The 27279-nt window shown below is 48.7% G+C and overlaps 1 protein-coding gene across 1 annotated transcript in view; it reads left to right on the plus strand.

Moving 5' to 3' along the window:
- The window catches only part of SMC1B (structural maintenance of chromosomes 1B), a 2375007-nt gene that overhangs the window by 430591 nt on the left and 1917137 nt on the right, over window positions 1-27279 (plus strand). The window contains exon 6 of the mRNA XM_069228259.1: window positions 21069-21327. Within this exon, the coding sequence (XP_069084360.1) occupies window positions 21069-21327 (259 nt within the window). The remainder of the gene's footprint in view (window positions 1-21068; window positions 21328-27279) is intronic.

Genomic DNA, 27279 nt, shown 5'->3' on the forward strand with positions numbered 1-27279 from the left:
GCAATTACGTCACAACAAGAGTCAATGAGTACATTCGTTCCCAAAGAATTAACTGCTATAGGATTCATGAATGATACTGTAGAATAGGCAAGCTGACTAAACTTGTTTTGTCTAGAAAGATCACACTCTGTTTGATCTAAGTTTCAAGATTCAATTGCCCAGAAATTATTGCACACCTTATTGTCAGACTGCGCATCAAGACTCAAGTACCTAGAATGATTGCGCGCTCTGCCGATCTGAACTGCAAGGGTTATTTGCCAAGAATGAATCATGCACACTGTTGCCGATTCAACCATCAAGATTCAAATGCCTCGAAATAATCGCGCACTCTGCCGATCCAAACTGCAAGGGTTAATTTACAAGAATGAATTGCGCACACTGTTGCCGATCGAAGCATCAAGATTCAAATGCCTCGAAATTATTGCGCACTCTGCCAATCCGAAATGCAAGGGTTAATTGCCAAAAATGAATCGCGCACACTGTTGCTGATTCAACCATCAAGATTCAAATGCCTCGAAATGATCGCGCACTCTGCCGATCCGAACTGCAAGGGTTAAGTGCCACGAATAAATCACGCACACTGTAAATCACAAAGCCAAAAACTCAAATGTTTCTAGAAACGGAGTCGGGGGGCCTACCCCGACCTTCGCCTTACGGCCCTGCTTGAAGATCAGCAAGATAATGAGGATGGGGCCAGGAAATGTCCAAGTAGGCCTCTGGAATAAGAGCCCAGGAAAATGCTGCTGCTCTGCACCGGGACCTCTGAATAGTGAGCACGTGGAGCTGGGCTGGGTTCCTTAAATAGACCCAAGCCCCGCCCACATGCCACACCCAGCCAGGCTGCAGGAAAGGCTTGAAAATAAACAAAACATTACAAACAGCATTAATGACATTTCAAGATAAATACCTGCAATGCAAAAGAAGTTAATATGCAATATCAACACATAATGCATGAATTATTACATTTCATAAGGTTTGTCATTTTGCATTATGTTGCCCGTAGAGCGTGCACTGTCCTGGTGTTGACAAGGGGGCTCCATGCCCATTACTCATTGCTGGGGAGTGCAAGGTCACAGTCTCTGAGGTGGGGTATTTTCCCATTGGTTCTGGAGGGGGCTCCATGCCCATTACTTATTGCTGGGGAGTGTAAGGTCACAGTCTATGAGGTGGGGTATTTACCCACTGGTTCTGGAGGGGGCTCCTTGTACAGCAGTCCCTGGAGGGTGGCCTACATGCCCTCTGCTGCAGGTGTGGGCTGCATTGTCTCAGCTGGAGGTGAGTGCTCCGTGACCACTGGTGGTGTTGGTACCCTGCCAGCCTCTGCTGGAGGTGAGGGCTGCATTGTCTTAGCTGGAAGGTGAGGGCTCTCTGGCCACTGGTGGTGGTGTTGGTAACCTGCCACCCTCTGCAGGAGGTGAGGGCTGCTGTGTCACAGCAGGGGAAGGGGCCTCCTGGGCAGCTTCTGTTGGAGGCCAGGGCTGCTGTGTCTCTGCTGGAGGTGAGGACTTCTTCCCTTTCCTGGCTGGAGGTGAGGACTTCTTCCCTTTTCTGGCTGGTGGAGTGGGATCCTTCCCCTTCCTGGCTGGTGGACTGGGATTCTCCCCCTTCCTGGCTGGTGGAGTGGGATCCTTCCCTTTCCTGGCTGGTGGACTGGGATCCTTCACTGTCTTGCCTCCACAACTAGGAGATGTCTCCACTGTCCCCGTGGACTGTTTGGCTGAGGTGCTGGCCTGGGTCGTTGGGACCCTTCTCTTAGGGCCAGGACGGGGGGAAGGGGAGGGAAGAGATCAAGTTGGGCAAGGAAAAGCTTCTTAGGAACAGTGGGACGGGATGAGGGAGGAGGGATGGGAGTGGAGGTTGAGGGAGTAGTTGTTGGAGGTGTACATCTGCAGGACTTGGGTACAGGTGCATAGGCAGTGTGCTGATGTGAAGTGGAGGGCTGTTGGGTGTCTGAGTGCCTACGTTTGTGTCCTTTAGGAGGAGGGTGACAAACAGGGTGGGAGAGGACACAGGGGACGCATGGATGGATGTTGTGGAGGTGTCTGCTAGTGAGGTGTGTGTGCTGCTTGGTGTGGTGATGCTGGTGGTGGATGTTAAAGCAGTGCATGCAGGTGTGAGTGTGGACGTGACTGTGAGGGAGGTGGAGGAAGAGGGGAGTGGTTGTATGTTGTTGTATGAGCAGATGTCTGTTGTTTGTGTAGGTGCTTGTGGACTAACGTGTGGTGCCTGTGTTTGACTGTGCCACTCTTGTCTGATGTCTTGTGTGTATGCTCGTCTGTATGTGTGCATGGGATGGGTTGGGGTTCAGGAGACTGGGACTGGGAAGTGGTAATTGGAGGGGGGACAATAGGAACAGGGACAATGGCTGCCATCAGAGAGGAGGCCAGAGCCTGAATCGATCTCTGTTCGGTCACCAATCCGCTGTGGATGCCCTGCACGAATGCATTGCATTGCTGCATCTAGGATACCAGCCCCTGGATGGCATTCACAATGGTTGACTGCCCTAAAAAGTTGGATCTCACATGGTCAATAGCCTCCTCACTGAGGGCATTAGGGCTCACTGGGGCAGGGCCTGAGGTGCCTGGGACGAAAAAGATGCCCACCCTCCTGGGTGAGCGGGCACAAGCAACTCGTTGAGGGGTTACTGGGAGGGTGGTGCTGGTACGGGAGCTGGCGGCTGTACCTGCAGCTGCGGTGGTCACAGAGGTGTCCACCACCACCAGGGAGCTCCCGTCAGAGGAGGAATCAGAGTCTGTGTTGTCACCTCCTGTCTCCGCCGTGGTGGTCCCCTCGCCCTATGTCCCACTGGTTCCCTTGGTGTTGGTGGACTCTGCCTCCTGGGTCCTGTGGGATGCAGCTCCCTCTGTCACCGATGCCCCTGTTCCTCCGACAGATGATGGTAATGCACACATGAACAGGATGACAGAAGGAGAAGGGGGAGGGAGAGAAAGGGAGCACTGGGTCAATTACAGCACCAACACCAGATTTAGCATACACAGTACCGTCACACACAGGGATCAGGATTGAGCACTATGCATTGTGCTAGCATTCAATTAGCTTGATGCCACAGCAAGATGAGGGCCAACCCCGCCAACTGCAACCCTCCTGGGACCCAGTAAGTCCTGTCTGACATGGAGTGCACCCTAGCTAGGTTACCTGGATTTGCTATACACCCATTACCCTTGAGCTGGATCACGCTGCAATGTCTGACCTGGCATTAAGGGGCACCCCCTAACTCACACCTACCACCCGGATCCCATGCCACCTACCAATTAGTGTTGTAACGCCCAATGTACTCACCCCTTGTGGCTGCTGTGATGCCCTCAAGCGCCCATCCAGGTCTGGGTAGTCCACTGCCAGTATGTGGGCCATCAGGGGTTCAGGTTCCGACGGGCACCCCTTCCTCTTTGGAGGCCATCCCCAGCTGGGCCTCTGCGGTCTTCCATGCCCAGCGTCTCAGGTCCTCCCACCTTTTCCGACAGTGGGTGCTCCGCCTGCTGTAGACCCCAGGGTCCGCACGTCCTTGGCGATGGCATGCCACAATCCCTTCTTTTGGTGGGCGCTGACCTGCAGAGGTAATACAGACGGGAGGACACCATTACAAATACAATCCAGCCTGTCACACATATGGCCCACCAATCCCGTTTCCATCTCCATTGGCACATACATCGCCCAGCGCCCACCATATACACTACCACTAGACATTGACCCCCCGATGACACAATGCTTGTACACACATCTCCATGCATTCTTCCCACATGCATCGTGCCCAAGGTCTACTCACCTGTTGGTCTGGAGGCCCATATAGCAGTCCATACTGGGGTAGGACCCCATCCACCAGTCGCTCCACCTTCATCGAAGTGAAGGCAGGGGCCCTTTCCCCGGTCACACAGGCCATGGTAGGTTCCAGACACAGGTCACAGCAGCACACGCAGTGTAGGTGTTGTCCTGTGGAAAGTCAGGAATCAAGTGAGGATTTAGATATAAAATGGCGCTCACGTCCGCGGCAGTGTACACCGTCACTGCCAGGGCTGATCCTCATTGGCCACTGTACCCCATAAAGCCGTATATTAGCCAATGAGGAATTGCATGGCGGTGGAAGACCGCCTTCCGCCACAACATCGGCGGAGTTACCTCACTTCCACCTGTCCCTAGATTCAGGACAGGCGGTCGCCATTTTATGGTGATGGACAACGATCAGATTATTCATAACTGCGTCATTGCCTAGAATTGCTCATACATTGCCATTCCCACTGTCCCATCACATTAATGCTGTATGTGCACTTTCCATTGTACAAATTGTGACAGCCTACTCACTCCCTTAGATACCTACTGCTGTGGATGAGGAGGAGACAACCCCCGTGTACAGACCCCTTGTGGAGTTGGCTACACTGGAGGACAGGCACATTATACTCACCTATAGACTGGACAGGGCCACAATCACAGAGCTGTGTGCCCAATTGGAGCCTGACCTAATATCAGCTATCCGTCATCCCACTGGGATCCCCCCCTCTTGTGCAAGTGCTATCAGTGCTCCATTTCCTGGCAACTGGTCCAAGTGACACTGGGCTTGGCAGCAGGAATGTCACAGCCAATGTTCTCAATCATGCTGGTAAGGGTATTGTCTGCCTTGATGAAACACGTGCAGCTACATTGCTTTCCTTCAGGTGGAAGATTTGCCCACTGTGAAGGCAGGACTCTATGCAAAGGGGCATATCCCCAATATTATTGGGGCGATTGACTGTACACATATTGCGTTTGTCCCCCTCCCACCCCCACCAGAATGAACAGGTGTTCAAGAATCGGAAAAGTTTCTACTCACTGAATGTGCAAACGGTGTGTCTGGCGGACCAGTACATCTCCCACGTCACTGCCAAGCATCCTGGGTTGGTGCATGATGCCTTTGTCCTGGGAAATAGCAGCATCCCAAATGTGATGGCCCAACTACAGAGGCACAGGGTGTGGCTAATAGGTGAGCCAGAGTCCCCACCCACTGTATGTCAGTGTATGCCTTCAGGTGTTATCTCCATAGCATTGTGTAAGGCTAATGTTTGTCCCTCAATACTTGCAGGTGACTCTGGCTGTCCAAACCTATAGTGACTCCTGACCCCTGTGAGGAATGCCAGACAAGGGCTAAGAACCTTTATAATGAGGCACAATGGCGAACCAGAAGTATAATCGAAAGGACCTTCGCCTCCTGAAGGTCAGGTTCAGGTGCCTCCAGCTGATAGGTCGATCCCTGTACTACTCACCCAGGAAGGTCTGCCATGTAGTAGTGGCATGCTGCATGTTGCACAACTTGGCCCTCAGATGACATGTGCCTTTTCTGCAGGAGGAGGAGACTGGAACTGCACCTGTGGCAGCAGTGGGCCCTGAGGACAGTGAGGATGAGGATGCAGAGTATGAGGATGTGGACAACAGGGCATAAGTTATACGTCAATACTTCCAATGACACACAGGTGAGACAGCGGAACTGATCATTGCTCTGACTATTGATTTCATCTGTGTGACTGTAGCATGATGGCATTCACTTCCTTTACATCTCAACTTACTGTCACCTACGGCTTGTAATTTTACAGATGTTGGAGATATGATAACAGTGTCCTGAAGTGATTACTACAGACAGTTACAGGTCTGGGGAAAGAGGTGTGGGGACGCTGGGTGGCTGCTGTGTTGTTGGATACTGATGGGAGAGGCTCTCTGGTGGACTGGGAGTGGGCTAGGGTGACCGACTGTCCAGCGGTCCCTGATGGGCCAGGTTGTTTATTCAGATCCAGAAGTCTAGAGTTACTGTCATCACTGGGGGCATCTTCCGTTGGGGGACTGGCTAGTCGTGGCACCTCCTCTCCGCTGACATTGACTGGGGCCCCTGAGGGGTTGTAAGTGATGTATTATTCTTCATGCCTGTGAGATATTGTACATCCCTAGCTTTTCCCCTATCGTTGCTGTTACCCTCCCACCTTTGATTGTGTATGGTGATGTATTGTGGGATTGTTAGTTCCCCTATGCTGTGCATGCTTTGGTGATGGGTGTCCATGCAGGGCTGGGAGGACTGTCCATGCATTGGTATAGCATGCACGGCTTGGCATTGGGGTTAGTCATATGTGTTGGTGCAGTGCGTTAGATGGATTGGAGTGAGGAGGTGAGATGGCATGCAGGTATGGGGGTTGAAAAGTAGTAAGTATTGACTCACCAGTGTCCAGTCCTCTGACAACTCCAGTGAGTCCCTCAGGATGCATGATTGCCAAGACTTGCTCCTCCGATGCTGTGATCTGTGGGGGAGGAGGTGAGGGTTCACCCCCAGTTCTCTGGATGGCGAGCTGGTGCCTTGCTGCCACGGAATGTAGGTTGTTCCACCTCTTCCTGATGTCGTCCCTTGTTCTTGGATGCTGTCATTCACCCTGTTCACGATTCACCCTGTTCACGATTCTCTGCTATAGCTCCATATTCCTGGCAATGGATATCTGCTGTACCTGTGCTCCAAACAGATGTGGCTCTACCCTGACAATTTACTCCACCATGACCCTTAACTCCTTCTCAGTGAAACAGGGAGCCTTAGTAGGGACATGGGTGTTGTGTGGTGTGTGTTGGTGTGAGGGTGTTGAGTAATGTGGGTAGGTGTGTGATGAGGGGTGTGTGACGGATGTATGGCTGTATGTGGTTTGTGTGTCTAGTTGGCTCACTGGTCTTAGGGTCAGTCTGGTGGTAATAGTTTTGATTCGTAATGGGTTGTGGGTAATGTGGGTGTGTGTTTTATAGTGCTGTGGGTGGGTGGGGGTGGTGTGTTTAAGAGTGTCACATGTGTGTTTTTGGTATTGGCCAATGGAGTGTGGTTTAGTATTTGGGTGTCCATTCTGAGCGTGCCGGTGTGTACCGCCAATGGTGATTCGTGGGTCATGATGTAGTGGGCGTTGTTTTGTTGGCGTAAGGGTATGGGTGTTGGTACCGGCAGTTTAACACTGACGTTTGGACTGGCAGATTTGTGTATGTGGCAGTATTCTGTCGGATTGGTGTGTGTGTGTGTCATAATATGTGGAACGGATATTCGCCACTGCGGCGGTATGTTGACGGTCGTCACTCTGGCGATAAGTGGGATTTACCGCCAATGTCATGATAAGGGCCTTGATCCTTTCAGCAGAGACTGGAGTGAACTTAACTAATGATGTTTCACTATCTGTTTGTACATCTGCCTTAGAGACTTTGTTACCGAGATCCGAGAAATGTTGAGGAAAATGAGAATTAATCTGTAAGACTTTCGGGGTCATTTTGACCCCGGCGAACGGCGGTAAAATGGAGAAAAGTACTGCCAACAGACTGGCGTTACCTTTCCCCATATTAAGACATTGGCCAAACCGCCAATGTACCACACAGCCCGCCACGGCGATAACGACCGCCAGGCTGGAGACTTTAGTCACAGCCGCCTGCGGGATTATGAACCTGCCTACCGCCGTAGTTTTCGTGGCTTCCTTACCGCCATGAAAATCATGGCGATAGGCACTATCAGTGATAGGGAATCCCTTCCCTGTCACTGATAGTGGCTTCCCCCTCCACCCTCCCCTGGTTGCCATCCCACACACCCCTCCTTCTCCAGACCCCCCCTTCACTCATGCACATTCATTCACACACATGCACACACACATTCACACAGTCATTCCCACATTCAACCACGCATGCAGACATCTATTCACATCCACACACACTTACATACATACAAACACACACGCATTCTAACAACACACTATACACCCACTCACACATCCAAAAATGCACACACATACAACACGCAACACACACCCACAGACATGAACACACACCCCCAAACACACACACAACACCCCACATCCCCCTCCTCTGTCAGAGCACCCGACTTACCTTTTCTGAGGGGCTCCTATGGCAGGAGACGGGACATGGCGCTGCTGCCAGCACCACCTTACCGCCATCCGCCGGCATGGCCACAGCCGGATTTCCGCCATCCTTCAGATGGAAATCTGTCTGTGGTTTATAATAGGGCTGACGGCTGGTAGCCGCAGCGACGGTCTTTTTTTGGCAGCCGTCGCCTAGGCAGTATATACCGGCAATGTTAGAATGAGGGCCTTTGTTCTTAAAAAACCCTGCCACCTTATCACAGAAAACGTGTGAATTCTCTAAATCTTGAGAAGTAGAGGAAGATGCTAGGGAGCGTACAACTTTAAAAAGTTATTTTGGGACATTGACAGCCGCCTCAATCTTTTGAGAAAAGAAATCCGCTTTAGCTTTTCTGGTGGCCTTGTAATAATTGCAAAGAAGTCTCCTAAGCTTAGCTCTCTCTGTCAAAGCTTGATTTAGTTTCCATTTGCACTCCTGTTTTCTATACAATCTTTGAAGCTCCTTAAGCTCCTTAGTATACCATGGGGCTGAGGTTCTCCTACTACCAACCAATCTATCCTCTCTCTTGGAGACAATATCTTCCACCGCAGCCCTGTCCCTCGTATTTCTCGACCAGCGAGCTTTGCCAACCTCCTTATAAAACCCATTGTCTTTCAAGAGCCCTAATGAAGACTTGTCCCCCAATTTTACCCCATTTTCTAACCTTCTTAGAGGCCAACGGTCTATGCTTTGTTCCTCCCCCACCTTAAAAGATAAAAGACTATGATCCATCCTATCAAGAACTTGACTTCCCATAAAGGTAAAATCCTCATGCCTGGATAAAATCCCATCCATGGTGTGAGCAGCCATGTGGGTGGCAGACGTGATCCCTAAACTCCAGTCAAAGTTGGACATAAAATCAAGAAGGGTATTAGTGTCATTGTCCAACTTCTGCTTAAGATGAAAATGAAAATCCCCTAGCACTATGCATTCGTTTGAGGTAATTAGCAATTCAGCTGCTATGTGCTAATTCTGAACAAAAAGGATTTTTAGGACCTGGAGGGCGGTAAATCATAAGACCCTCCGACCAGATAGTATGTCTGTAACTAAACTTATGATAAGTTGTTTTAACATGCAATTAAATTTACTTCTATGGATCACTGCCACACCACTTCCCCTCCAGCCAGACCTATCCAGCCTAGCGTACTGATAACGTGGAGGTGTGGCTACAACAAAGTCAGGCCTGGAATCTTCCCTGGCCCATGTCTCAGTCACAAACAAACAATCCAATTCCATAGCTTCATGCACATTAATCAGCCCACATCTAAGCTTAATCGAAGTGCTTGCCTCCCATCCTTGGGCTATTGTTTTGTCTATGATACTGTCTTTTCAAAGGTAGTTCACATCCACATAGGAATATTAAAGGACCAGACACTAATCCACATCTGTGTCTGGACCTGGACTATAAAGGTGGAAGCATGTGTCCAACAAGTTGTTAAGTAGCACTGTTCTACAGCCAGGTTCAACGGGGGGGGAAGATCACCAAGACTTCTTGTTGCTGGAACCAGTACTAGGGAACAAAGTCTCCAAGTCTCCCTGCCGGACGAGGAAGTCAAGACTATTTGCCCTGAGCCTAGAGCATCAGCCATCGGCCACACCTGCCAAGACCAGTGGATCCTGTGAAGAGGGGGAGAGTGCCTAGAGGTGCGACGCCTAGTGGGGATCCTGTTGAACGGATCCTGATGAGTAAGGTGTTAGACACCAGGTCTATTTAGGACCATTGCAAGAGAGCAGGCAGTCTGCCTGCTCTCGCAGAAGGTGCAAGGTGCTGTCATCCTTGTAAGAGCTGAGATAGGTGATCCCTGTGTAGCAGGAGGGGGCCCCCTTGAAGCCGAGTGTGTCTCCTGTAGGGAGCTGAGTTCTGGTTGCAGTACCCTCCACACCTTTTGCCTGTTTTTTCAATGCAAGTTTGACTGAAGTGCACTGAGTTCCTGCTAGCCATGTCCCCAAGGCCAGTGTTCCTTTCCCTAAAACGAGACACCTAGTCACTTGATCCCCAAGTGGCCAGGCCCTTCAACCCCCATGTAAGTCCCCAGTAAGTGGTACCCCTGGTACCTAGGGTCGGGGTACTGAAGTGGGCCCGCCAGAGCTGCAGCAACACTTGTGTCACTCTGAGGGACCCAGCACCAACCTCAAGCAGACTGCCACTGCAGGTTGCGTTACATGGTGCTCCCAAAATTGAAAACACGACATGGCCCACCCTTTTGTGCCATGTACCCTAAAACACTGCTTGTAATATCTGTAAGTCACCTTGGAGTGGAGGACGCCTGCTGACCCCGAAAACCAAGGAGTGCGACTGACTTGATGCCAGCCCTGCAAGCCTGCTACACTCTACTCTTGAGGAACAACTGACCTGTCCTGCCACTGCAGCCTCTAGGAAGACTGGGAGAGCTGCCAGTGTTTTCCAATCGCCAAGAAAAACTCCCTTGGAGTGGAGGAGCTGTTCCCCTTCATCCGCAGACACCCAAGAAAGAAGTGAAAGGACCAGGAGTGCCAAAAGCCGAGGCCCAGCATCACCACTGCACCCGAGCCGCCTAGCCCATGTTGAAGTGGGCCAACGGTGTCCACGTGGTCCCCAGTCCTTCCAGAGGAGAAGCGCACTCTGTGCCCACCCACTGTGGAATTCACCATGGTGTCTGCGGGACCCCCCCCCCCTGTAACCACGAGTGACCAGGAGGTAAAACCCGACGCCCGAGGACACCTCTGCATCCTTCCACCCGAGACCCAGAAGAGGAGAACCAAGGGTGCCCCCATGTCTCCCTACCTCGTGAGACCTGTGCCCACTTGTTGGCTTGGTCGTACTGGACTCCCCAGTCTATGCCTGCAGAGTGTTTCTGCACCCAGCCTCTGTGAGAAGGTAGCCTCTTTCTAGCATTGTTACCCCCACTTTTGGCCTGTTTGTGAGTATATGTCAGTGTGTTCTTACTGTCTCACTGGGATCCTGCTAGCCAGTACACCAGTGCTCACAGTGAAAAACCTATTTGTCAGTGTGTTACCTGTCTCACTGGGACCCTGCTAGCCAGGGCCCCAGTGCTCATAGTTTGTGGCCTGAATGTGTATACCTATGTAATACCTAACAGTGTCACTGAGGCTCTGCTAATCAGAACCGCTTATTCTCTCTCTGCCTTTAAATTTGTCACTATGGTCTAGTGACCACTTTTACCAATTTCAATTGGCACACTGGAACACCCTTATAATTCCCTAATAGATGGTACCTAGGTACCCATAGTATTGGGGTTCCAGAAGATCCCTAAGGCCTGCAGCATTTCTTTTGCCACCCATAGGGAGCTCAGATAAACCTTTACACAGGACTGCCATTGCAGCCTGAGTGAAATAACTCACATGTTATTTCACAGCGATTTTCACTGCACTTAAGTAACTTATAAGTCACCTATATGTCTAACCTTCACTTGCTGAAGGTTAGGTGCAAAGTTACTAAGTGTGAGGGCACCTTTGCACTAGCAAAGGTGCCCCCACATAGTTCAGGGCCATTTCCCCAGACTTTGTGAATGCGGGGACACCATTACACGCGTGCACTAACTCCGAACATGGCCATGTAACATTTCTACGATCATGGAATTGTCCCCCCAATTCAAATCTGATATTGGGGAGCCAATTCCATGCACCCCCGGGGCTCCAGTATGGACCCCGGGTACTGCCAAACCAGCTCTTTGGGGTTTTCCCTGCAGCTACCGCTGCTGCCACCCCACAGACTGGGTTCTGCCCTCCTGGGGTCTGGCCAGCCCAGTCCCACGAAGGCAGAACAAAGAATTTCCTCGGAGAGAGGGTGTTACACCCTCTCCCTTTGGAAATTAATGTTAAAGGCTGGGGAGTGGTAGCCTCTCCCAGCCTCTGGAAATGCTTTGAAGGGCACAGATGGTGCCCTCCTTGCATAAGCCAGTCTACATTGGTTTAGGGAACCCCCAGTCCCTACTCTGGCGCGAAACTGGACAAAGGAAAGGGGAGTGACCACTCCCCTGTCCATCACCACCCCAGGGGTGGTGCCCAGAGCTCCTCCAGTGTGTCACAGACCTCTGCCATCTTGAATCCAGAGGTGTGAGGGCACTCTGGAGGCTTCTGAGTGGCCAGTGCCAGCAGGTGACGTCACAGACCCCTCCTGATAGGTGCTTACCTGACTAGGTGGCCAATCCTCTGAGGGCTATTTAGGGTCTCTCCAGTGGGCTTTTCCTCAGATAACGACTTGCAAGAATTCACCAGAGTTCCTCTGCATCTCTCTCTTCGACTTCTGCCAAGAATCAACTGCTGACTGCTCCAGGATGCCTGCAAAACTGCAACAAAGTAGTAAGAAGACTACCAGTGACGTTGTAGCGCCTAATCCTGCCTGCTTTCTCGACTGTTTCCTGGTGGTGCATGCTTTGGGGGCTGCCTGCCTTCATGCTGCACTGGAAGCCACGAATAAATTTCCTGTGGGTCGACGGAATCTTCCCCCTGCTTCAGCAGGCACCAAACTTCAGTGTCACCGGTGCTCTGGGACCCCTCTCACCCTGACGAGCGTGGCCCCTGGAACACAGGTGGTGGGCCTAAGTGACCCAGAAAGTCCAGTGGTCCAACTTTGGAGGGGGTAAGTCCTTGCCTCCCCTCTCCAGACAGTAATCCTGTGCACGGCGTGAACTGCAGCTACAAGGGCTTCTGTGCACATTTCCACGAAATCCTGCATGCACAGCCAAGCCTAGGTCCCCAGCACTCCGTTCTGTGATGCACAGCTCCCTGAGTTGATCTCCAGCGCCGTGGGACCCTCTTTTGCAGAGTTGAGATGACCGACGTGTTCAGACTTCTTGAACCCCTGTTCAAGGACTTCTGTGGGTGCTTCCTGCTTGTGCGTGGGCTCTCTACGTTGCTGAGGGCCCCCTCTGTCTCCTCTCCCAAGTGGCGACATCCTGGTCCTTCCTGGGCCCGGGCAGAACCCTTTTTCTTCAACTGCGACCCTTGCAGCTAGCAAGGCTTGTTTGCGGTATTTTGCCAAGAAACAACTCTGCATCCTCCAGCACTCTGTGGGACATCTTCTGCATGAAGGAGAAGTTCCTAGCACCTTTCGTTGTTGCAGAATCTTCAGCTTCTTCCATCCGGAGGCAGCCATTTTGCACCTTCATCCGAGGTTTAGGGAGCTCCTGCCCACCCTGGACACTTTCATGACTCTTGGACTTGGTCCCCTTCCTTTGCACGTCCTCAGGTCCAGGAATCCATCTTCATTGCTTTGCAGTCTGTTGTGGTGTTTGCAAAATCCTTTATCACAACTTTAGTGTGTTTCTGGGGAAATAGTAGTACTTTACTCCTACTTTCCAGGGTCTTGGGGTCGGGTATCTTGGAGACCCTTAGTGTTTTCTTACACTCCCAGCAACCCTCTACACACTACACTAGCCTAGGAGTCCATTTGTGGATCGCATTCCACTTTCTTAGTACATGGTTTGTGTTGCCCCCTAGGCCTATTGCATCCTATTGCATCCTATTGTATTCTACAGTGTTTGCATTACTTTCTGACTGTTTTACTTACCTGATTTTGGTTTGTGTGTATATTTTGTGTATTTTACTTACCTTGTAACAGAGTATATCCTCTGAGATATTTTTGGCACATTGGGCCAGATGTAGCAAAGGTTTTTCCCCATTCTGTGTCTATGGGAAAAAGTGTTTGTACATATGGCCCATTGTCACTAAAATAAAATACCTTTATTTTTATCAATTCCGAGTATTGTCTTTCTTATGATATAGTACCTATATGATATAAGTAGTATAGTGAAAGCTTTGCATGTCTTCTAGTTCAGCCTTGGCTGTTCTGCTATAGCTACCTCCATCAGCCTATGCTGTTAGAACACTACTACTCTACTAATAAGGATTAACTGGACCTGGCACAAGGTGTAAGTACCATTGGTACCCACTATAAGCCAGGCCAGCCTCCTACAGCCTCCCACCAGTAACTGTCAGAAACTCCAGTGCTGGATCCAATGCCAGAAGGCACTCCTACACTTGCCCCCTACAGCCGAGGGAGGAGTGGACTGTCGGTGTCCCCACATGCCCGAGGACAGTTGAGCATCCCTGTTGGTTTCCCTGGACTGTCCTTACAGTCCATTACTGCAGCAACTTTGTAACCGGACCGATCCCCTTAGACTTGAATGGGACACCCAACGCCGTAACACAACTCTGCAACTGGATGCACCAGAGCTTACCAAGGTGACCTGTGGGTGTGGCCTCGGACCTTGTCCTGTACTCACCTCAAGTCCAAAAGAACGGTCCTGTAAGCCGTTGCTGATTGCCCATTTGCAGTGTATGTTTTTCCCCTGTAGGATAACATTGGGAACATGAAGCTGAAAAGCACCTCTGCACCCCAACGCCTCAGTGCCTCCCGAAGTGATCTGTTGATGCTGCTTTGGACCTTGCCCTATACTTACCTTAACTCCAGAAGATTGGTCCTATAAGTCGTTGCTAAGTACCAGTATGAGGTATATGTTTTTTCCCCATAGGATAACATTACCGCTCCAAAAATTGCACTGTTTCAACTTTTGAAAAACTCAAAAAGTACTCACCTGATTCCGGTGATCTTTTTGTATCTAAGTTTACATAAAAGTATATGGTATTTTATAAATTGGTGTTGGATTTCTTTATTGAGTGTGTGTGTCTCGCCTATTGCATGCGTGTTTGCCTTACTTGCTTATCACTACCCTCTGATATGTCTGCTTGACTACCCTACCCAGAAAGAGAGGACTTGGGATGTCATTTGGGCCTCTGTGATACCAATGGTGATTGCCTGGACTCTTTGCGCAGTGCACTTTATTTTGGTCCACCATATAGAGAGCTAGCTCCTTGTGAAAGCTGCTATTAGCGACCCCTGTGTGCCAGAAGGGAGCCACCATGAAGTGAGGGTTGTTGCCTGTGTGCGCACTAATGTTGGTGACCCACTGTGTTCCACTGTGAAGATCATGTTGAATCCTGCATGCAAGCAGGAGTCTGAGGAGCCCATGCACCCAGATGGGGGGGGCCACTGTAAAGTCAGGGCCGCCGCAGCAGATGGCCTTGCCAAAGACGCTGTCAAGAACTCTTACCGATAGCCGAAGGAGCCGAGAGTTGACATCCAACACTAACGCAAACCATCCAAAGAATGATGAATCCGACACGTCACTGGGGAAAGACCGCAAGAGGTTACCCCAGTCCTTCTGTGCTTGCCGGCTGCTATAGAGTCAAGTAAGACAGTGAGAAAACTATTGAATTCTAAAGGGGTTATATTTACTATTTCCACTGCAGTCTAAGTGACAGTAGTGAACTCCGGAGGGGTGAGATGTACTATTCATACTCCAGTCTAAGCAACCATAGGGGAAGTGTTGGACTTCGGAGAGGATAGCTTTACTATTCCCAATCCACTCTGCGCAATAGTAAGAAAAAGATAGGAAAAAGATTGGATTTCGTAGAAGTTAATTTTACTATTCCCACTACAATCTAAGCAACAATAGGGAAAGTGTAGTACTCCAGAAGGCTTGAATTTACTGTTCCCTCTCTCGTATACACAAGAATAGGGAAGGTGTTGGATTCCAGACGAGTTATATTTACTATTCCCACCACAGTATATGCAACAGTAAGGAACGTGTTGTTCTCTAAGGGGGTTAAATTTAATATTTCCACTCAAATCTATGTATTTGGCCTCCAGAAGCATTAGATTCCCATCCACACAGCAAAAGGAAAACTTGGACTCCAGAAGGGTTAGATTTAGTTTCACATTCCATTGTAACCAACAGTACAGAAAATGTAGGACTTTGGAGGAACTCTTCATCATTTTGTACAAAATGTGTAAAGACCTAAACATAAAAATAAAAATAAAGCATATTAGAAATGAAAATACATATGTAACTAAAAGAAAATGCAAATTATAAAATTGCAAAGTACAATCAATTTCAATAAAATGTACTTCCATACCATAAAGAAGGAAAGCCTCAAAAGAAAAATACTTAACATAATAAATACAACAGTTTTTAAAAATATTACATTAAGAAGAACAAGACGTGACAAGACGTGTGTTTTTAAAAAAAAATACATTTTACAAACATTATATTTAAATTATTACATAAAACAATTTATATATGTAGTATTCCTGGCATCCAGGAGGATACATAATTTACAATTAAATAATATTCCTGATTAATGTGGAAGATAATATAAATTATAAATTGTATACATTTCACTCTAATCCTCTAAAAAACCAACAAACCACTAATAAAACATACATCATTAACAACAATGTAAGTGTTTAAATATATTGTAAAGTGAACAATTAACAGTTACAAAATAAAAATGTACTCAATTGTCAAACACTTAAACACGAAAAATTAATTAGCAGTAAATTAGAATTCTTTATACTTTAATTACCTTTCCACCATACCCCCGGAAATAACCATCCTGGTATTAAAATAGAAATTGCCAACATGTTTGAGGCCACAACCTTTATTGTTTTTTTTAAAACAATTTTCGTTTAACCACAGAGGAAGGTGCAAACAATCAGCAAGTAAGTTGGCTTCCCAATAATGGTATTTTTTTTAACAAAGCAGCAGCACCCTCTTGAACAAGGTAGGGAAAGGAACAGGGTAGGGGCAGAAACAAGGAAGAGAGGAGCAGGCTGATGTCGCAAGATGTGTAATCTAAAGGATGGTCGATGATCGTCTGATGTACGTTGTAGCGGGTGCAAAAACTGGCAGAGGGGCCAGTCATACAGTGAAGCAAATCGGAATTATCTTCCTCTTATGTCCTGAGCTCTAAGACCTCCTTCTTCATATGGACCTTGCCTGAAATTCAGGGAACCGACGGTCATACAAATGCCTATTTCGTTCATTAAAACATAACAACAGATGATGCTTACTTTTCAAAAGTTACTTCATCAAAAACCTATGTTGACACCTATTTACAGACATCCGCTGAATAGATAATCTGGGCAGAAAGTTTAGTGTGTTGGCGGCAACCTTGATCAAAGCCACTAACTCTTTGGTAATTTTGGGCTGCTATCACCATCAGATTTGGCATGACATCTCACAACTGATTTACCTCTTTCCTGAGGTCAAAACAATGATTGCCAAAAACAATTGTCTGGGAGGATGCAAATACGTCTTCAGCCCTCATCAATGCTTCAATAGATGTGTCTTTTGTTGGCTTCTGCCAGGTCTCAGGAGCAGCCATACTAAGAAGACTAGGATGGCTAAGGTCTATCATCTTCACCTGAGAAGTCAAAATCAAGATCTTGAACATGTCTTTTGATGGACTTACATTGTTCTGGAGGCACTTGGACAACACCCTCTAAAACATTAAGAAGAACACTGCAAAATCCCTTTTAGACTCACTATATCAGCGCCCTGGTTCAAACACTTTAGTGGCTGAAGAAGCTTCTAAGCATACAGAGAAGGATTTAATCAGTATGGAGAGGAAGTGCGACCATAGTGCCCTCAACAGAACCCAATGACAGGGGTATGGCAGATCTTCCAGACTGAAGGAGCACCACTCAATTACACTCCCATGACAACCAAAGGAGAATTTGACTCTTCACAGCTGTACCCACTTGCCCCGACTCCTTCACTACTCCCAATTCAGCAGGTCAAGGAGAGAATTACATTTTTGTTACAACATCACCTGGATAAGCACAGCAGATTGTATGCTCTGAACACACTCTATAGTTTGTACAGAGATCACAGGTCTGCCCACACAGGAAGTTACATCATCTGCACTTGAAGGCTTTTCATCTGGACACTCCCCCGTCTTCGGGTCTCAAGATCCCTAAGACATCAGGCATTTTATTCAAGATTCTTTGTGATAAGCGGTCAGTTGAGGCCTATTGGAGATTTCAGAAAGTTAAACGTTTCTAAAGAAATAGTTGTTTCACAAGGCAGCCCTTCTTAGTCTTTTGGGAAGGAGTTTACCTGTCTTCCTTGATCTTCAGGATGTGTATTACCCCATCCATATACACCCACACTACAAAAGGAGTACCTCTGCTTTTCATTGACTGGGCATCATATCAACTCATGTCTACATCCTGTATCTTCACTAAGAGCCTACCCCCAGTTGTTGCCTTCTTGAGATGACGGGATCACCAACTGCGTCTGTACTGTGTTGACCAGCTTGTCAAAGCACCATAAAGGCGAGAGGCAAAGGCTTGTACCGCCATCTTTCACAGATTAGGCCTGATTCTAAACATTGAGAAGTCCTCCGTGGAACCAGTGATGGGATATCAATTCTTGGAAGCAGTCCTGGATACGCATTTCAGAAAGGCCTTTATCTCTGTGAGCAGGGCATTGAAGTTCTGAGCTATGGAAAAAAACCTTCCCATCTAAGCACTTAGTAATGGTTAGACTATAGAAATCTCTTATATGACTGATGTCATCCTGCATAGGACTGATCCCTTTTTGCCGTCTCACAGTGAGACCCATACAGCAGAAGCAAAACAGTCAACCGCAACAAGTGCACGTCTAGTGGGCCTTTACAGTCTGAGTCACAAGAAGTCTTAAGCAGGTTGTGCTGTCATGGAGATTTCCCTCAAATTTCAAAGTGAGCCTCTCATTCCAACCTTCATCAGACATGATAGTACTGACTATGTCTATGTCCATGGAAGGCAGGAGATCTCCTATGCAGGTGTTCATGATCAGTGCCTTCTGGCCACACAGAGAAGGCGCTCCACATCATCATCCTGAAACTAGTGGACTTAAGGCTAGGCCTACAATTGGTCCTCCCAAGACTAGCAGGACGAGCAGTCCTAATCTAGGGAGACAACATGACTTTGATGTTTTACATTCTGAAACAGGGAAGCATGAGATCCCAGCCTCTGTTGGAGGAGGCACAGCTCCTATGGGACTGCGACATTTCCAACTAGGTGGATATTACCGTGCGCTATAGACTGCTGCGAATGGGAGTGCCACTAAGATCAGCTGTGTCCACAGATGGGGATTATCCATGCTAGACCTGTTCACCACGCATGACAAAAAAAGAAACTGGTTTACACTCAGGTTAGGTTTCACATTTCTGAATACCTCGCATCAGGGACAAATGAGAATCTCACCCCTCTCAACAGCTTATGCACCATGGGATGTTCCCACTCTCTCACATCATGTACAAACCACCAGAAATTACCAACTTGAATGTATCTACTTATCTGTAAGCTCGACCCTCCTCAGCCATTTCCAGTAGGAAATTTAAGAGGTAGACATGACCAGACCCCATGGGATGGAAGCCGAGTTCCAAACACCAGCTAGACCATCTGCACCCTGCAAACCTATATCTCTTAAAACTGTTATTTGACCATGCTGATGTTTCAGGTCCCTGTAATCTTCCACCACAGGAGGTTGGAATATGTGCAACCACTTCATTGTACGAGTCACTCGTGGCCTCACTCCCTGGGAAAGTTAGCTTTCTCTGGGCGCACCTCAAACCAGGAACATTCTGGTCTTCTCCTCCTGGATAATATCTCCTGCTTCAGGGCCAGGCACACCCCTTTCTCTCCGCAGGTAGTCTTCCTTACGCTTTATACAGACCTCCAGCTCCTACAGTAGAAAGTGTAGATTTTAAGTGATGTCCCCTCGCCTTTGAGAGACTGGCCATTGAGCAAACGCCACCTGGTTGCACAGCAGCTTTCGCAGTACTTTTTGGTGCAGTCTGTTCCTCACTCCTAAGGAATTTGGGACTGGAATAAAGTGGGATAGTTGGGATTCCACTTTTATACAAATTTTCCAGAAAAGGGATGTGGTTTCAGTAGCTGTTTGGAACAGCCTTGTGCATACTGATGCTTCTCATAGAAGGTAGCTGGGGGGCTATCTCCAAGCAGGAGTATCCAAAACATCAACACAGATGTTTGAGACCTCTGCATCCAATTGTCTTCTGCCTTCCTGAAGCTGTAATCCAAGACAGACAAAAGGGCAGGGCTTTCCTACAGACTTCCTCACCTTGATCAACAGAAACCCTAGCACCTACTATCTATAAAATGTATGTGGTCAGAAAGATAAAATCAGCAGCAGATTGCCAATCAGGCCTTGATTAAACTTTAAGGGAAAAAACTGTCTCCATGCTTTATCACCCCAGGTTCTGGGCCTGTGCTTTTCAGCCACAGCAGTGTAGGTAATGCACTTCTACTGTCAGGAGAAGCTATCCAGACCCTCCATCTTGTGCTGTGCTACTACAAGGTAAAGTATAAAAAAAACTGATGGATGGAATGCTTACATTAATCTCAGCCACAGGTAATTATTTGGGCTGAATCCCAATCTATCGTTATTTTGCACACCATGCCACTATATGCACATCATTCTTGACCCTGCTCCAGTGGAAACAGTCCAGCCCAAACTGACAAGCCAGGTCGTTCCTTAATCAGAACACAAGCAACGCAGGACCAGTTTTGCCCTTGTTATGGGCTCGTCAGCCGGGTATAGCATGGTTCCGGAGACACAGTATGCATGGGACCCACATCTGGTCATACCCATTCCACTTAGGGCGACATACTAACGTAAACAAAGAGAGATGGATGGAACGCTTGAATGATCTCAGCCACTAGTAATTACCTGAGCCACATGCTAATCCATCTTTATTTTACTTTGCAAAACACTGTGACTGCACTCACCTGCAGTGGAATGTTAGGGGTCGGGTGTGTCATAGGTGCCTATTTCCCCTTCACAGAGCTGCCCTCAAGGGGCATACTGACTGTGCACCACCCTTTTGTGGTGCACAGTCAGTGCTCCTTCTGATGTCCTCTGTGCCCTCATCCACACAGTGCAGAAGCTGAAGCAAAGTGTTTCTATCCTTTGCATGGAGCCACACCTACATGCAACCTACATGCAAATGGAGTATTGCCTTCTTAAGATGGCGAAGTATGTGCTCCTGTGCTATTTGATTTACAGAAGGGGACGCAGAAGCGTCTGTAGCTCATACAGCAATTCTAGATAGCCCTGGGGGTGCAAATAATGTATGCACATCCAGTGGCAATATACGAATATGCCCCCTTGTGCATTATCAGTGTTGCCCATAAATCTCTCCATTGCTTTTTGGAGCCAAGTACACAATATATGAATTTCCAAACATTTTTTAAAAAAGTAGTTGTTTCTGCTTTGTATCACCGAAGCTAGTTTTGTTCCATCATGAAAAAATGTGGTCAGTTAATTTTTATGTATCCAATTTGAAAATCTTCCTTTTTAATTTAGAGCTCAAGAGGTTGCGTTGAACCACACAAGACCACAATATATTAAGGCCAAAGAGAACACTTCTCACCACTTACGGAAAATAGAAACAGCAAAGAAGTGCCTGAAAACAATTGAGAAGGAATGTGCTAGGCAGCAACAAGAAATTAAGGGGATGGAGTTGGAGATGACGGATGTGGAGAAAGCTCTGAGAGACTTTGAAAAAACTGTAGAGGAGGACATGAAGAGCAGAGGTCGAGATGTGGAACTTGAAGAAAGCCAGGTAAGTGAAATGAAAACTATTACATACAAAGCACTCTACTACTAAATGGTCTAAAATGATATATGTTTTCGACTATCTTGTTTGGTGCCTCTTTGTCCAATATCTCCCTTTATGTTGCAGTGAGGAGATAGGGTTATTAGATGGTGTAGTTGTTAGATCTCACTGTGTAATAATACACTACGAACCTCCCTCTAGGACCATTGTGGCTTTGTTTGTCAAACATTAGCTCAATCCTGGTTATGTGTGGCTTCAAACAATCAACAAAGGAACGGTGAAAAACATTTGAACAGCTCCAAAGAAATCAAAGGAAAAAAGGCACAGTTCTCACGAAACCTGACACCAATTTATAAGAATATACCGCATTTTTATGGGTTTTTGGAAACTAAAACAAAAAAGATCCACGAGAGGGTGCCGGAGCTATAGATTTTAAGGTTTAAACATTTTATTGAATTTTTGAAACAAAACAAACATCTCACCAACAACCACTGGCCGGTGAGTTGAGAAAGAGGAAAGGAGTAGAAAGACTGAAGGAACATAGAGGAAGGAATGAATCCCTAAATAATTAGCTTAAATATTAGGAAAGAGGTGCCCTCTATAATGTCTCTCTGCCCAAATACCTCGTTGGTATCAAAATAAATTAAGCCTAGTGTAGGGCGATAGACATGATGCGAAGAATTCTCAAGAAGGCGGGTCAGGTAAGTTCCAGGAATTTTTGTGAAAGATGTTTAAAACAGGGTTCCCACGTTTTATCAAATTGTGCCAGTGTCTGTACTATGATTGCAGTCAGATTTTCCATATCAAGTAAGTCCAAAAGCTTTTACAGCCAATCAAGGTGCGCTGGTATGGTATCGGAACCCCATCTAGTTATTCAAACTTGATTGGCTGCGTATAGCACTAATGTAATAGCACGCCCTCTTAGGGATTTCAGAGGATAGTTCAAGACATCTGGGAGGCCCAAAAGAATGTAGTTTGGGAACCTTGGAATCACAGTGTGATACATTTAGTCAATGGAGTCCAATACCTCATACCAGTAACGCTGAAGCTTCGGACAGTGCCAAAGAAGGTGTGTTCATGTCTGCTCCTGACTACAGCCCTGCTAACAATGTGCAGTCCTATCCCTTTTCCATTGGGTGATACGTGCTGGTGTGTAATACCAGTAGTGAACTTCTTTACGGTGCTATAGATTTTACAAGGAGCAATAAATTAGGACTTTTCACATAAACGCAAACAAGCAGTGGAAAGTTAAACAAATTTAACACTTGGAAAATGTTTCTGGAAAACTTTACATCAGTGGTGAATGCGGCTACCAACTCTGGTACAGAGCCAGTCAAGGGGGCCAGCAGAGCCTGAAGAAACAGTTACCTTGGCAAGAAAAACAGTCTCCATTCCAGTTCCAGAATCAGAGGTCCCTTGCCATTGCCTTCTATAGAGCAGTTCTGATGCAACAGATACAGGATGCTGAAGCTGCTCAAAGATACTGAACATGCTGTGCGGTTGACTGTGGTCTTCCCCAAGCGACTCCACGGTCCAGATGGGGTTACTTAGGCCACAGGTGTCAACATCAGTCGAAATCCTTTATGATCCAGCAAAAGTGCAGTTGCCACTGGACTACTGGTCGCCTGGCTCAACAAAGTCAACTGACTCTTGGAGTCTCCACTTTTGGCTGGGCTTGGGGGGGGGGGGGATGACTTTTTCACAAGCAGGACAGCTCGCAGTGGATGCATTCCAACTTTGGTGCAGCCCCTCTTTGTCAAGTCCTCAGTCAGCAGGGTAGTCCACCTTCAATCTTTTTCTCCAATCCAGGTGAGATCTGAGTTATGGGTCCCTATTTTATGCCAAGAACATGCTCTTAGGTGATGTTTCAGTCACTTGCTAAAGGGCCACTAGGTTCCCTCCTGCCTAATGACAACTTCCGGTGAAGTGTGGCATCTAGCTGTCCCAGCATGCTCTAATGAATCCACTTCCAAGAGGGCAGACCCTTCTCTTGTTATGTGGAGCTCAGTTGCCAGTCCTAGATTTGTGGTTACCTAAGGGCTAGACACTCATGAGAAAACCAGTTTGCCCTGTGTGTTCTTCTCTTTGTTCACGATGCCAGCCTCTCTACTTAGACCAAACAGTAGTCCTCTTAGGTGTGTACACTATTTGCTCTTGTAAGGTGACTTCCCTTTGAAGATCGCCTTTTGGGCTAACACCCCATGTGGCTTCCTGCCAAGAGGAGGTATCACCTCTTTCAGTGGCAGGCCTCTATTGTTACCTGTCCTGGGAGATGTTCACACGTCATCCCAGCCGGAGAGAAAGTTGTCTCATGGTCAGCACCTACAGTTGGCCATTGGAAAACTTTGGCAACAGGGTGGCAACATTCTAAAAGTTGTATGTAGCAAAAAGTTACATTAAATGCGCCTCAAGTTGGGTATTATCCCCTTCGCTGCCTGGCCTTTTCCCCCTCAGGTGCCAGGCCTTTTCTGATGGATACAACTACCTGTGGATTCCTCACCTGATGAATACTCCCATGGCGCCAGCATTCGACGGAAATCTTCTTACTAGTCTCTGCACGTCGACGAGGACGTCACTCTAGCCCACGCGACGCCGTCTGACGTCATACAGGCAATAAGAGGTCCTCGCCGACGTGCCGATGACAGTTCCCTTTTTTCCGTGCATTCGAAACGGTTATCTTCGAGGGAGCTACTGTTACCTTCGTGGTTACAGTGTATTGTCTGCTGCGTAGTCTTCTCTGCGGTAATAATGTCTCAGAGGAAGTCGGGTTTCAAGCCCTGTCGAGAGTGTGGGGGCAAGATGTCAGTTACAGATCCTCACTCCGACTGTCTATGGTGTTTGAGCTCCGACCACGACATCTCGACTTGCGATTCATGTCAACACATGAATCCGAAGGCCCTCAAAGAGCGTGAGGCCAAGTTATTCATGGCAAAGTCAAAGAAGAAGGAGAAACATCATAAGAAGTCCTCTTCGCCAAGGTCTCACCGGTGTCATCGAGACTCCCGGCGCCGTAGAGACTCACGACGTCATTCCAGCAAGGAGTCTCGTTCGAGGTCACCTTCGGCTCGGCGTCGGATGACTTGGGAGGTCAGCCCCACGGTCACGCCGCATTCATCGACGCCGTTGCCCTCTCCGGCGTCACCGACTTCGCCTGGTCAGGCGTCAGTGATTGAGGTGGTGCAGCCTCTTGTGTTTTCTCCGGCGTCGCAGACGTCGAGGCCGGCGTCGGGGTCGCCCTCGATCCAGGCACCCCAGTATCCGGTTTTTCCCACTCCTGGAGCCGATAGTACCGCGTTTCTTAATGCGATGTATACCATCTTTCAGCAGATGGCTCCAGGAGCTGCTCCGGCTGGTCCTTCGGGGCCCTTGGCCTTTTCGTTGGGTGATCCTGCGCCTCTTCGGCCGGCACCCTTTATGCCCTTTCTCTCTTTTGGGAATGTGGGCTCGGCGCCGGTGCCGGCATCGGTGGCCGCTCCGGTGGCTTCGGATGTTTCGGCCCCGGAGGTTGCCCTTCCGTCGAAGTCAGGATTTTGCCCTGTGACTCCGGTTGGTCCATCGGCTCCAAGACCTCGTCCTCCGGCTCCTACCTCGGCGCCGAAGCTGCCTGTGGCGCCGGACGCGGCGTCAGATGCTTCTGGAGATCGGCGCCGTTCTTCGACGTCGGCAGAGGCCATGTCGACTCCGCGTATCGAGGAGAGACTTCATTCGAGGAGGCGTGCTCTCCGTCTTTTAGAAGAGCAGGAGTACCAGCGAGTCTTAGAGGAGGGAGAGATTGAGGACTCTGGAGACGGACTACATGGTCTGGATACAGCCAGTGGGCTGGACACTTCCCCTGAGTGGGACCTTTCATCTCCAGGGGAATATACGGAGGAGGCTGCTTCCTTTCATGCTGTGATGAGGAAGGCAGCGAGCTTTTTGGACCTGCCTTTGCCGGTGGCAGAGGCGAAGCAGAATTTGCTGACAGAGGTATTGCATCCGGCCTCTGCTGCAGCTGAGCCTCTCTTGCCATTTAATGAGGCTTTGCTGGATCCGGTGTTGGAGGTGTGGAAGAAGCCGGTGTCTTCCTCGGCCGTTCATAGGGCTGTGGCCAGGAGGTATCGAGCTGCACCATCTGACCCTGGCTTTCTCTCTAGACACCCTACGCCGGAGAGCTTGGTGGTGCAAGCCTCCTGTTCCTCAAAGTCAGCGCCTGGTTCCTTCCCGACGGTGCCTGGAGACAGACTCCAAGAAACTGGATGCGCAGTCCAAGAAAATATTTTCGTCATGCAGTTTGGCGTTGAAGGCCACCAACGCAACGTGCATTCTGGGGAGGTACATCCATGCTCTGATGGATGATATTTCGTCTTCATTTACGGAGCTCCCCCAGGGTCTCTTGGATGTGGTCTCGGACGCCCAGGCTGCCGCGACCCAGATTATCCAGTCTGGGCTGGACACGACCGACTCGGTGGCCAGGGCGATGGGCACGGCTGTGGTGGCAAGAAGACAGGCCTGGCTCCGAAACTCAGGGTTTTCTGCGGATGTGCAGTCGACCCTGCTGGACCTCCCGTTTGATGGGGACAGACTGTTTGGAGCCAAGGCAGATTCGGCCTTGGAACGATTTAAGGAGAGCAGAGCCACAGCCAAATCGTTAGGACTGCAAGCTCCTTCTTCCTCTGCCTCTTCTAGATTTTTCAGGAGGTTTCGGGGATTTGGGCGTGGCTCTTCTTCCTCTTCCTTTCGGGGGAGGTTCCAGCAACCCGCCTCTTCCCTCCCCTATAGGTCATTTAGAGGGAGGGGGAGGGGTGGGGCCCGTACCAGAGGAGCCTCTCAACAGCACTCTGCCTCTTCCTCGTGCTCTGGAGGGGTGCAGCAGGGGAAGCAGCCTTAGGCTTCCACCGTTTCCCACTCACTCCTCTCCTGTAGGGGGAAGATTACAGCATTTTCTCCACAAGTGGAAGTCTATCACCACGGACACTTGGGTTCTCGGCATTGTGGGGAAAGGCTACGCCCTTCCCTTTCGGGAGTTCCCGCCCCTCATCCCGCCCCGCCCATCTTATTGTTCAGAAGAACACCTCCTGTTGCTAGAACAGGAGGTTCAAGTCCTCCTTTCAAAGGGCGCGGTAGAGTTGGTCCCAGAGCAGGAAAAGGGTCGAGGTTGTTACTCAAGATACTTCCTGATTCCCAAAAAGGATGGTCAGTTGAGACCAATCCTGGATCTGAGGATCTTGAATTGGTTCCTCAAACAGGAAAAGTTCAAGATGCTGACCCTAGCACAGGTGCTTTTGGTGTTGAACAAGGAAGATTGGATGGTGTCTGTCGACTTGCAGGATGCTTACTTTCATATCCCGATACTCAAGTCGCACAGGAAGTATCTCCGGTTTGTGGTAGGGTCGCAGCACTATCAGTTTGCGGTCCTCCCGTTTGGTCTTACTTCAGCACCTCGAGTCTTCACAAAGGTGATGTCAGTGGTTGCGGCGGAGCTCAGAAGGAAGGGGATAGCAGTATTCCCTTACTTGGACGACTGGTTGATCAAAGCCAAGTCCCCGGAGCTTGTGTCGCATCATCTGCAGTCAACAACCCAGTTGTTGTTCGACCTGGGCTTTTCGGTGAACGTGCCCAAATCTCACCTGGAGCCCTCTCAGCGCCTCCTGTTCATAGGGGCAGTACTGGATACAACATTGAGTCGAGCCTTTCCTCCGCCTCAGCGGATTCAAGATATTCAGGAATTGGTTCCAATGTTTCGAAATGGAGCGGTAGTTCCAGTCCTCAAGGTCCTTCGTCTGCTCGGTCTGTTCGCCTCCTGCATTCTGTTGGTCACGCATGCTCGCTGGCACATGAGGGCTCTTCAGTGGTGCCTCCGAAGGCAGTGGTCTCAACACAAGGGAGATTTAGAAGGTACTGTCAAGATCTCCAGAGATGCTGCTGTGGAATTGAAGTGGTGGATTGCGGGCAACAATCTTTCACAGGGAAAGCCGTTCG

This window comes from Pleurodeles waltl, chromosome 4_1 (genome assembly GCF_031143425.1).
Source record: "Pleurodeles waltl isolate 20211129_DDA chromosome 4_1, aPleWal1.hap1.20221129, whole genome shotgun sequence".
Classification (NCBI taxonomy): Eukaryota; Metazoa; Chordata; class Amphibia; order Caudata; family Salamandridae; genus Pleurodeles; species Pleurodeles waltl.